This window comes from Carcharodon carcharias, chromosome 4, assembly GCF_017639515.1.
Source record: "Carcharodon carcharias isolate sCarCar2 chromosome 4, sCarCar2.pri, whole genome shotgun sequence".
NCBI lineage: Eukaryota > Metazoa > Chordata > Chondrichthyes > Lamniformes > Lamnidae > Carcharodon > Carcharodon carcharias.
In genome coordinates this window covers 129895321-129908444 of record NC_054470.1, presented here as the reverse complement: position 1 = coordinate 129908444, position 13124 = coordinate 129895321, and the positions used below count along the sequence as shown (strand labels likewise).

Sequence of the window (13124 nt, the reverse complement as noted above, 5' to 3'; positions counted from 1 at the left end):
GGATGCTTGGGCAATTTGAGCTTTCAATTCTGAGCTTGGCTCATGGTGACTTCCAGGATATTGGTGGTGGGGGACTCAGTTATGATGCTGCTGTTGAAGTTCAGTGGGAAACAGTTTGGCTTCTTTTTGCTGGAGATGTTTTTGTCTGGAACTTGTGTGGCATTAGTGTGACCTGCCTCTTGTCAGCCTTTGTGCAGATGCTGCCACAGTCTTGTGTTGATGCTTATGGTCACTTCATTATCAGAGGAATGAGTGGAGCTGAGTACTGCAGAATCACCAACAAGCAGCCCCACCTTATGTCAGTGGTCTTTGATGAAGCAGCTGAAGCTGGTTGGGCTGAGGACACAACCCCAGGGCAGCGATGTTCTAGGGCTGTGATAATAACCTTCAATAACCACAAACATCTTATTTTGATTTAAGCATGACTCCAGCCATTGATTAAAATTGACCTCAACTTATCCAGGGCATCTATTTTATTCCAAGCCAGCTACTCTCTCTCCTCTGGAATTCAGCTCTTATATCCACCTTGGGTCAAAGCTGTGCACACAGGTTAGGAATTGAGTGGTTCTGCTGCTACCTGAATTGAGTGTCGATGAGCAAGTTATTAGCAGGTAGATTTTACTTGATGTCATAATTGTTTACTTCTTCCACCACTTTGCTTGTAATTGACAGGAGTCGCTGGGTCAAAATCCTGGAACTCCCTTCCTAACAGCACTGTGAGTGTACCCACACCACATGGACTGCAGCGGTTCAAGAAGGCAGCTCACCACTACCTTGTCAAGGGCAATTAGGAATGGGCAATAAATGCTGGCCTAATCAGCAATGCCCATATCCCTTGAATGAATAAAAGAAAAGTCTGATAGGTTGGGTTTGATTTGTCCTGCATTTGGTGGACAAGACATAGCTCGCCAATTTTTCACAATGTTAGATACATGCCAGTGTTACGACTACACTGGAAGGATTCGGATAGGACGTCAGTTAATTTTGATGTGCAGATCTTCAGCACTACAGTGGAAATGCTGATAAGGCTAATCAACTTCACTGCCCAGTAGACCAAGGCAGTGTGAAATATATATTTCTCATACACGTATGGTTTAACTTCTACCAGTTGTAAAAAAAATGTTGAATATTTATTTTATTTATCAGCCATAACTTCAATCTTCTCTTTAACTTAACTTATGATTTTTTTTCTTTCATGGATTGTATGTGTCATTGGCTAGGCCAGCATTTATTGCCCATCCCTAATTGCCTGTGAGAAGCTGCCTCCTTGAACCACTGCATTCCCCGTGGTGTAGGTACATCCACAGTGCTGTTAGGGTGGGGATTCCAGGATTTATTCCCAGCGACAGTGAAGGAACAGATTTCCAAGTCGGGATGGTGAGTGACTTGGAGGGGAACTTCCAGGTAGTGGTGTTCCCATGCATCTTTTGCCATTGTCCATCTAGGTAGTAGAGGTCACAGGTTTGGAAGGTGCTGTCAAAGGAGACTTGGTGAGTTGCTGCAATGATCTTGTAGAGGGTCACTGTCGCCAATGTGCATCGGTGGTGGAGGGAGTGAATGTTTGTGGATGGGGTGCCAATCAAATGGATTGCGTTGTCCTGGATGGTATCAACCTTCTTGAGTGTTGTGGGAGCTGCACTCATCCAGGCAAGTGGGGAATATTCATTTACGCTCCTGACTTGTGCCTTGTAGATGGTGCTCAGGCTTTGGGGAGTCAGGAGGTGAGTTACTCATTGCATGATCCCTAACCTCTGACCTGCTCTTGTATAGCATTTATATAGCTAGTCCAGTTCAGTTTCTGGTCAATGGCAGCACCCAGGATATTGATAGTGGGGGTTTTAGCGATGGTAATGCCATTGAATGTCAAGGGGAGATGGTTAGATTCTCTCTTGTTAGAGATAGTCATTGCCGGGCACTTGTGTGGCGCAAATGTTACTTGCCATGAATGTTTCTTGCCACTTGTTCCTAGCATGAAAGTTGCTCAGGTTTTGCTGCATTTGGACATGGACTGCTTCAGTATCTGAGGAGTCGGGAATGGTGCTGAACATTGTGCAATCATCAGCGAACATCCCTACTTCTGACCTTTTGTTGATAAAACAGAAGATGGTTGGGGCTAGAACACTACCCTGAGGAACTCCTGCAATGATGTCCTGGAACTGATATGATTAATCTACAACAACTACAACCAGTGGAGAGTATTCCCCTGATCCCCATTGACTCCAGATTTGCTAGAACTCCTTGATGCCACACTTGGTCAAATGCCGCCTTGATGTCAAAGGCGGTCAGTCTCACCTCATCCCTTGATTCAGCTCTTTGTCCATGTTTAGACTAAGGCTGTAATGCGTTCAGGAGCTGAGTGGCCCTGGCAGAACTCAAAGTGAGTCAGTGAGCTTATTATTGCTGAATAAGTGTTGCTTGATAGCACTGGCGACGTCACCTTCCATCACTTTACTGATGATCGAGAGTAGACTGATGGGATGGTAATTGGCCGGATTGGATTTGTCCTGCTTTTTGTGGACAGGGCATACCTGGACAGTTTTCAACATTGCCAGGTAAATGGCAGTGTTGTAGATGTATTGAACAGCTTGGCTAGAGGAACAGCTCTTCAATACTATTGCTGGTATATTATCAGGGCCTTTGGAGTATCCAGTGCCTTCAGCTGTTTCTTGATATCATGTGGATGTGAATTGAGTAAGCTGAAGACTGGAACCTGTGATGCTGGGGACCTCAGAAGGTGGCCAAGATGGATCATTAACTCAGCACTTCTGGCTGAAGATGGTTGCAAATGCTTCAGCCTTGTCTTTTGCACTGATGTTCTGGGCTCCCCATTGTGGATGGGGATATTTGTGAAGTGTCCTCCTCCACTCATTGTTTAACTGTCCACCACCATTCATGACTAGATATGGTTATAAAAACCATATTTGCTATTTCCCTTTTCATTATCCATTTTTCATATTCTCCTTTTGCTGTTCTAATCTCTCTTTGCACCTCTCTATGGGACTTTCTCCATCCTTCTTGATTATCTTTCATATCGTTAGCCCTATCTGGGTCATAACCTTCTAGTTTTAACTTTTACTTTAGTTTTAATCTTTATTTATCCTCAAAACTTTACACGTTGATATATCATCTTTTCAGCTGATAGAAAAATATACATATATATTGTACAACATGCATATCAGATCTGCAGATTTCCTACTGCTGAGGATCTGTTTACTAACTTGCCAGTGAACCATAAAACTTTCATATGTAAATAGTAAGTTATTTTGTAATTACATTCTTCCAGTAGTGGTGGCACTGTGGTCCCTCACTTTTGCATCTCATATAGCAAGACAGCTCCAATGCGCCAACCAACCTAAAAAACTGCTACAAAACAGAATTACCTGGAAAAACTCAGCAGGTCTGGCAGCACATCGGCGGCGAAGAAAAGAGTTGACGTTTCGAGTCCTCATGACCCTTCAACAGAACCGATGAACCTGTTCTGTTGAAAGGTCATGAGGACTTGAAACGTCAACTCTTTTCTTCTCCGCCGATGCTGCCAGACCTGCTGAGTTTTTCCAGGTAATTCTGTTTTTGTCTTGGATTTCCAGCATCCGCAGTTTTTCGTTTTTATCTAAAAAACTGTTTCAAGTTTGAACTGCCGTCAGTCTATTCTCGATCATCAGTAAAGTGATGGAAGGTGACGTCGCCAGTGCTATTTATTTAGAAGTCATATCAAATCAAAGTATTAGGTGAAAATAAGGAAAGTATGACTTGAAAACGGAGAGTGAATTGCATCTACACACACCAGTCCCACTCTCTAACCCCATTTTATCTGAAGCCTATACTAGGTTGTGACTTCCTGTGGTAGAAATTAGGCCTCGTTATGCTTGATTTTAGGTGCAAAATGAGAAGAATAAGAGGTTAATTTTGCGGTGTTTTGTCCTGTACCCCAAGAGTTGCTGAGCTGTGTCCAATGCTGGGTATTGGATTGAGCAATAACCAGGTGTCTCTGGCATTGACATGAAAGAGGTGTTAGGTCATTTAATATGCTAATTAGGGGCAGAATACTTTTTAAGGGCCCCTCAGGGAAATTAGGCAGTATGGAGTGGACCAAGTGCCAAATTTGCAGCAGTCAGATTTTTGGTTGCTTTTTTAAAATTAGCAGAACCTGAAACCAGGAGAAACAGTTGAGCTCTTCCTGGCTCCGCAGTGTTAAAGCGCTCGCTCCCTCACATTCCCCTGCTACCTCCCCCAGGACCTGAGGGCCAATGTTGGTGTGATCACATGTCCAAATTGGAGCACTGGTATCCTGCCTCTGGATGTTTAATTGGCAACTACAGTTTGCCAAAATATTATGATGAGAACTGTTGCCCAATTTCAGATGATTATTAGGCCACTGGCTTCTGTTGTGAGCTTGGAGTGTATTCCCCAACTGAGAAAAGGCCAAAAGCAAACTCTAAGTCCCTGTGTACAATGTCATAGAAAATTGGCTTCTCTTCTGTATTCAGCTTAATTTTCTTTGGTATCTTTAACCCTGGACTTGTCATGTGTATCTTTTCAATTTAAGCATCTCTACTCATTTAAGGAACTCTTGCTGCCCTTCCTCTACTTCTGGTGGAAAGGAACCTGGTATCATTATAAACCTGCTGGAAAGTCGTCAACCTGAACGTTAACTCAGTTTCTCTCTCCACAGATGTTGTCAGGTCTGCTGAGCATTTCCAGCATTGTCTGCTTTTATTTCAGTTTTCCATCATCTGCAGTATTTTTCTTCTGTTCTATCAAGGCAATTAATGTGGACAGGTTAAAGTGCCAATAGTATGAGTGCTACTTTAATAGGAGTTGCAGCAATATATGTATATTGGTCACCTCTTGTCATTTTGTTATTTTTATGCCACTGAAACAACCTATCTTGGTGTACATGCTTCCATTGATACTATGGGTATCAAGTCAACACTATTAACAAACTACAACATAAACGGTGATAAAAAAACTTTCATGTTAAGTTTTTAACAATCACAAAGAATGTTCCCCTGAATTCTAAGAATCTCTGTGTGTAGGAGGAAACTAAAATGGATCGCTATCTCATTAAATAACTGAATTGAAACACCCACCAAGTAATCTCAGCATGAGAAACTGAACACCAAGGGCATATGATTTGTATTCAGGATTCACAGACCTGTGGGGGCAAAGAAAGAAAACCAATTAACATCCACTAGACATCACTGTCCGGACAACAGACTTAATACTAGTGATAACCTCGTCTCCACATAAAATCTGCACTCACATGGAAGCAATCTGGAGCCTGCTGTACTGCAATACTCTCATACCCTTACCTAACTAATTAACCTTGTGCATCCTGCCCTTTCAGACAGCTGCCAGCGTATTGCTAGCAACATCCATTTCAAGCAAATAACAACGAAAGAAACAATTAACTTTCAGACAATTTCAGTTTGCTGCTGGCGAAAAGAACACATTGCCTTGTTGCATTATTGGAGACACTTTTTCTACTGGCACTATGTGGAACTTAGTTTACACTACACGAGATTGCACAGCACCGACAGTAGCAGGAATATGACTGTGCAGGTTGATTCGGTTATTTAAAAATTATAATTGCTCTACAAGTTGCTTCTTGAAATAATGCTGGATGGTATTAGTGCCCAAAGCATAAGGTCTTCATCTTTCCAATACTTTAGTCACTGTGTTAATCAGTTCATTCCAGAGTCCAGGTTGATTAGAGAGGTTCACAGAGAGCTTCAATAAATGTTAATTACTTGAGAAAAGCAACGTGAAATAAATTAATTAAGACTAGAGTGAACTCTGAGTGGTTTCCTGGTGAGATACATTTTATCTGTAGATTTGCTTTCCATCGTGTAATGATTTTCAGTCTATGTGACTCTTCTTTGGACACGTGTGAATAATGAAATCGGAAAGAGCTGTAACTTGTAGAGGTTGAATTTTTCACTATGTGACATTTTAAAGGCCCTATACTATTCCTTTTATTAGTTATGTGTTGAGCCAAAGTGCTTATACATTAGCTAAAGCAGATGTAATAACCCCAGAATATTCTTAAAGCAATATTATAGACTGCTGTTGGAAAGCCCACTCACCTGATCAGAATCATTACTGAAGGAGTCTGTGCCATTGCACCTATCAGACTTCCTATACAAACAACTGCAAAGAATGCTGGGAAAGCATTTCCACAATTTGTTCTGGGACATCGTCCTGACGTAGCTGTGGCATTCTGGGCAAATTCAGTGTTGATACAGGCACAGTTGGTAAGATTCTAACAAAGGAGAAAATGTTACAAAGCGATTTTAAATAATAAACATTATCAAAACTACATCTTATTAGAAGACCTTTTTATAGCTTCATTCGTTAACTATTTTCCTATAAACGCAGAACCCCCAAACTTTTACCGAATTATTTCAGTGTAGCAGTGTACATATTTTGCCACAAGTGTTATCAACATAAAAAAGATAATTATGCATGACCATCTTAGTTCATCCCTCCTGAAAAATCTTTAAGTACCTCTAATGCACCCTCTAATTGTTTCTAAAATAATTCCAGGGTTTTTACCTCCACTACTCCAGCTTATATATTTATATTCTATAGAATTATCATTCTTTTGTGTGAAGAATATGTTTCTGATCCAATAAGTCCTTCCTTTAAGTCATTTCGTTGTTTATTCTTTAGGAACTGTTTTATCAATTTACATCGCTATTTTCAATTATACGTCGTCTGCACTCTGGCCCCAATGACCCCGCGCTGACCTTGGGGACAGCCACCGCCACGTTCTAATGATGGAGCTGCTGGCGCAGTCACCAGAGGCCCAGGCTGCATGGAGAGAGCGAGGCCCGAGATCCAGGAGCAGGAACACATGGCAGGGATGGGAAGCTACTGGCTATTGAAATGTGAGTAATAGCAACCCCGCCCCGGCCCCATACAGGCCTCTTCTGCAGCCCCTGGCTCCTTCCACGGCTCCACCCGGATCCTTCTATGCACCCCCACTCGGCTTTCTGCACACCCCCGGCCCTTTCTGCAGACTTCCCGGCTCCTTCCACAGCCTCCCTGGCTACTTCCATGGACCCAAACCCCTGCGCCTCAGTTTCTTCCATTGCCCCCTCCCGGCTCCTTCTGAGGACCTCCCAGTTTTTTATGCGGCCTCCCAAGCTACTTCTGCGGACCCAGGGATGCTATGGGTGAGACACAGAAGCTGTGCTACTCAGGACTTGTTTGGGTGATTAAGCGTAAGCTAATTTGAATTGGTACAGTGTTTTTGTTATATTCAGTGATTTATTTTATGTTGCAAGTTATTGCAGCCAGGAAAGCACAGTGCTGCACATGTACATACAATATTTCAAATTGTACTTTTGTTTTTCTGGACAAGAAATGTCCGAAGGAACCTAACTCCAGCTTTAACATTGACTCCTATGGGAACCCATGATTCACATAAAGTTGTTTCACTTACAGTCGTGGTTTTCAGGAGCATAACCATAACTTATGGTGAGGATTTATTGTATCCTATGTCTGCTATCTACTACTTTTGAATCTATGTTCTCTTGTCCTACTGTTAAATTGAATTTGAAGTAAAATTGTGGATTTACCTTCTCTCTTCGCTTAACTATTTTATAAAAACAATCTGAATTTAGGGAGCTATAAGGAAATTAGCAAGCAGGAACTCAAAAGTAGTAATCTCCCTGAACCATGCGCAAGTGATTATAAAAATAAACAGTGTCTCCTGCCAAAGCAAGATGGCTGCTGATAGCCGACTGCGCATGCGGACTGGTTCGTATAATAGTTTCACGCCTGTCAGGTCAGCAGGACAATGTAACAGGGATCCAGAGCCGACATCAATTTCAGAGATTTAATCCCTCCTCCCCTTGCCTGGGAAACCTCTCCGCAGAAGCCTGGGCTGTGTGTCGGGTAGGGAAGGTCCCAGGAAAGGCTGCAGCCGAGGAGCAGTGAGATTAATGATAGGGCTGGAGGGAAGAACATGATCAGGGGAAGGGTTCACAGGTCTGCTTTATTGCCACCAGGGTCAATCTCTTTTACAATTTTCTAGGCTGATTTATGAAACATGATTCTAGAAATCTTCAAACCTTAAATGCCCAATTTATTATTTCTCTTTCCTAATTTTATACAATAAGTTGTTTCACATTGACAGGGGTTAAAACTCAAAGATGGTCAAAGATGTCTATGCTCCCCATGCTCCTAAATTCTGTCCAGAGTAAAACATTAAAACTGTGCTTGCTAATTGGAAACAAGTGCACCCATGAAAACAGGAGGATAAAGCAGATGAATGCTTGGCTGGAAAGATGGTGCCGGAGGTAGGGCTTATGATTCTTAGGGTATTGGGATCAGCTGTGGGCCAGACATTGGGACTGGATGGGTTGCACTTAAACAGAGCCGGATTAAGTTCCTTGCAAGGAGATTTGCTAGTGCTATTGTGGAGGGTTTAAACTAACTTGGCAGGGGTATGTGGACCAGGAGGAAATATCAGAGAGGAATACCAAGTGCACAGAATATTGGGAGAAATAGCTAGCACTAGCGTAGGGAATAGTAAGTTATTAGGTGAGGTCAGAGTAAGGGACAAAGTAATAAAGTCTAACTCAATGTTAATGTGCACGTTTTTGAATGCTCGGAGTGTGGTAAATAAGATTGGTGAGTTACTGATGCAGATTCTCAAGCAGAAATATGATGTTGTGGCCATAACAGAGACCTGGCTCAAAGAAGGGCTGGAGTGGGTGTTAAATATCCATGGATACAAGGCGTTCAGCAAAAGACGGTAAAGTTAGGAAAGGGAGAGGAGTGCGGTATTGATTAAGGGGAGCATTGTAGTGCTGGATAAAGAGGATATCCCAGAGGGGCTAAGGACAGAATCTATTTGGCTAGAGCTAAGGAACAAAAAGGTGCAATTACATTGATTGGTGTAGTCTATAGGCCACAAACTAGTGGAAGAGATGTAGAGGAATAAATTAGCAAGGAAATTACAGAGGTGCAAAAATTATAAAGTAGTTACAATGGGGGATTTAATCTGAATATAAACTGTGACAGTAGTAGTGTAAAGGCAGAGAAGGGCAAGGAGAATTTTCTACAGCAGTATGTTTCCAGTCCAACAGGAGGGAAGGCACTGCTGGACCTGATACTTGGGAATGAGGTGGGCCAAATAGATCAAATGTCAGTCGGAGAACATTTAGGAAACAGTGATCATTGTATCATCGGGTTAGGTTGGCTATTGAAAAAGACAAAGAATAATCTAGAGGAAGAATAAGTAAGTGGGGGAAAGCCAACTTCAGCTGGATAAGAATTGATCAGGGCTGAATAAATTGGAATCAAAAGTTGGCAGAAAAATCAGTAGTAGAATAATGGGCTACCTTCAAGAAGAGATAGTTTGGGCACAGTCAAGTTATAGTGCCTCGAAGGGGAGAGGTGGAGAAAACAAATCCAAGCTCCCTGGATGACAAAAGATAGAGAATAAGATGAAGAAGAAAAAGTATGCACATGACAGATGTTGGATGGATAATACAATGGAGAACCAGGCTGAGTATAGAAGGTTCAGAGGGGAAGTAAAAAAGCAAATAAGAGAAACAAAGAGGGAGTATAAAAAGAGTCTGGCAGCTAACATAAAAGAGAATCCCAAAGTCTTTCATAGGCATATAAATAGTAAAAAGGTGTTAAAAGGAGTAAGGACAACTAGGAACCAAAAAGGGCTGTCATACTGAGAGAAGGGAGAGTAGAAATTGCAGAGGAACTGGCCTCCATGCAGAGTAACAAAGAAGGGCAGGGCAGATTGGGAGAGCAGTTAATAAAGGGTAGAGTGTTCTCAGGTATAGAGTAAAAGAGCGGCCCAACCATGGCTAACAGACAGCCAAGGGGGAAAGCCGAGGTATTAAATTAATACTTTGCATCTGTCTTTACCATGTAGGAAGATGTTAACCAGGCCAGGGTGAAAGGGGAGATAATTAATACATCAGAAGGATTTAAAAATGACAAGGAGGAGGTATTAGATATGCTGTCTATACTTTTGATTGATAAAAAACCAGAACCGGTTGAGGTGCATCCAAACATACTGAGAGAAGGGACAGTAGAAATTGCAGAGGAACTGGCCTCCTTGCAGAGTAACAAAGAAGGGCAGGGCAGATTGGGAGAGCAGTTAATAAAGGGTAGAGTGTTCTTAGGTATAGAGTAAAAGAGTGGCCCAACTACGGCTAACGAAAGAAATTAAGGGTAGCATTGGATACAAAGAGGAGTCATATAAAGTTGCTAGAAAAAGTACAAGCCTGAGGAATGGGAGCAGTTCAGAATTCAGCAAAGAAGGAATAAGAGATTGAGAGTGCAAAAATACAGTATGGGGGAGAGTCAACTTGCAAAGAACCTAAAAGCAGACTGTAAAGGCTCCTATAAGTATGGTAAAAGGAAAAGATTAGTGAAGGCAAATATAGGTCCCTTACAGTCTGAAATGGAAGAATTTGTAATAGAGAACAATGAAATTGCAGAGCAATTTAGTTCTGGCTTCACAGAGGAACACACAAATAACTTCCCAGAAATGCTAGGGAACGAAGGATATAGCGAGAAGGAAGAATTGAAAGAAATTATTATTATGAAAACAATAGTGCTAGAGAAATTAATGGGACTGAAAGCTAATGAATCCCCAGGGCCTGATAATCCACATCCCAGGGTACTAAAGGAGGTGGCCATGGAAATAGTGGATGTGTTGGTTGTCATCTTCTGAGATTCTGGAACAGTCCCGGCAGACTGGAGGGTGGCAGGTGTAACCCCATTATTTAAAAAAAAGAGGGAGAAAACAGAATTACAGACTGGTTAGTCTAACATCAGCAGTAGGGAAAATGCTAGAGTCTAATATAAAGGATGTGATACAGGATACTTAGAAAATATCAACAGGATTAGACAAAGTCAACACGGATTTATGAAAGAGAAATCATGTTTGACAAACCTACTGGAGTTTTTTGAGGGAGTAACTAGCAGAATAGATAAGGGAGAAACAGTGGATGTAGTGTATTTGGATTTTCAGAAAGCATTTGATAAAGTCCCACATAACAGGTTAATGTGCAAACTTAATGTACATGGGAGTGGGGTAATATATTGGCATGGATTGAGAATTGGTTAGCAGACAGGAAACAGAGAGTAGGAATAAATGGGACTTTTTTGGAGTGGCAGGCAGTGACTAGGGGGTACTGCAGGGAACACTGCTTGGCCCCCTGCTATTCACAAGATATATCAATGATTTGGATGAGGGAACCAAATGTAATATTTCCAAGTTGGCTGAGGACATGAAACTTGGTGGGAATGTGAGCGGTGACGAGTGTGTTAAGAGGCTTCAAGGCAATTTAGACAAATTGAGTGAGTGGGCAAATACGTGGCAGATGCAGTATAACCTGGATAAGGGTGAAGTTATCCATGTTGGCAGGAAAAATAGAATGGAAGAGTATTATTTAAATAGTGATAGATTGGGAAATGTTGATGTAAAAAGGGATCTGGGTGTCCTTGTACACCGATCATTGAAAGCAAACATGCAGGTGCAGCAAGCAGTTAAGAAGGCAAATGGTGTGTTGGTCTTCATTGCAAGAGGACTTGAGTACAGGAACAAGGATATCTTACTGCAGCTTTACAGGGCCTTAGTGAGACCACACCTGGTGTAGTGTGTGCAGTTTTGGTCTCCTTACCTAAGAAAGGATATGCTTGCCATAGAGAGTGCAGCGAAGGTCATCAGGTGATCCCTGGGACGAAAGGATTGTCATATGAGTAGCGACTGGGCTGACTAGGCCTGTATTCACTGGAGTTTACAAGAACAAGAGGGGATCTCATTGAAACGTATAAAATTCTGACAGGGATGGACAGACTGGATGCAGAGATGAAGTTGCTCTGGCTGGGGTATCTAGAACAAGGGGGGTCACAGTCTCAGGACATGGGGTAAGCCATTTAGGACTAAGATGAGAAGAAACTTCTTCACTCAGAGGGTGGTGAACCTGTGGAATTCTCTACCACAGAAGGCTGTGGAGGCCAAGTAACTGAATATATTTAAGAAGGAAATGGATAGATTTCTGGACTCTAAAGGCTTCAAGGAGTATGGGGAGAGAACAGAAGTATGGCATTAAGATAGAGGATCAGCCATGATCATATTGAATGGCAGCGGAGAGCCGAATTACCTACTCTTGCTCCTTTTATCAATGTTTCTTTGTTTCTATGTTGAACTTGTAGAAGTCACAAGTGTAGCCTCAGCTGGAGTATTGTGTCCAGTTCTTGGCACCAAACTTTGGGAAAGATATGGCAGCATTGGAGAAAGTGCAGATAAGATTTCTGAGAATAGTCCAGGGATGAGGACCTTCAGTTATGAAGAAAGATTGGAGAAGTTGGGACTATTTTCCTTGGAGAAGAGTTGAGAGGATATTTCATAGAGGTATTCAAAATCATGAGAGGTCTGGACAGGATAAATACGGAGAAACCATTCCCATTTAGGAAAGGATGAAAGAGGGCACAGATTTAAAGTAATTGGCAAAAGAAGCAAAGTTGACACGAGGTAATAAATTTTCATGCTACGAGTGGTTAAGGTCTGGAATGCATTGCCTGAGAATTTGGTGGAGGCAGGTTCAATCGAGGCATTCAAAAGGGAATTAGATAGTTATTGAAAAGAAAAAATTTGCAAGGTTATTGGGAGAAGGTCGGAGAATAGCACTAAGTGAATTGTTCATTCAGATAGCCAGTGCAGACACAAAAGCCTGAATGGCTTTCTTCTGTACTGTAACAATTTGGTGATTCTTTGATATACCAGCGCTTAGTAATACAGAACTTGAACATTTTTGGAAAGGGAGACATGTTGTCGAAGCTTTTCCTCTTGGACAAACACAAAAATGCCAAACTTCAAATGATCATAACAATTTATACTACAGGAGAAAAGGGTGCTGATTGGTTGGCAAGTCAACTCTGATTGGCTGAGGTGTCAGCTCCCCAAGAGAGAACCATGGTTGGCAGGGCCCTCAACCACGTGTGACCCATTTCCCGCACTTCTAGCCTCACCCTGTCTTCTCACAGAACCACGATAGGGTTCCCCTTGTCCTCATTTTCCACTCCACCAGCCTCCGCATCCAATGGACCATCCTCCACCATTTCAATCACTTCCAGCATGA

General features: G+C 42.1%; 1 protein-coding gene across 1 annotated transcript in view; it reads right to left on the bottom strand.

Moving 5' to 3' along the window:
* Window positions 1-13124, bottom strand: part of LOC121277061 (solute carrier organic anion transporter family member 3A1-like) — a 336748-nt gene that overhangs the window by 12937 nt on the left and 310687 nt on the right. The window contains exons 8-9 of the mRNA XM_041185993.1: window positions 6087-6262; window positions 5091-5155 (exon numbers count right to left, since the gene is read on the bottom strand). Of these exons, the coding sequence (XP_041041927.1) occupies window positions 5091-5155; window positions 6087-6262 (241 nt within the window). The remainder of the gene's footprint in view (window positions 1-5090; window positions 5156-6086; window positions 6263-13124) is intronic.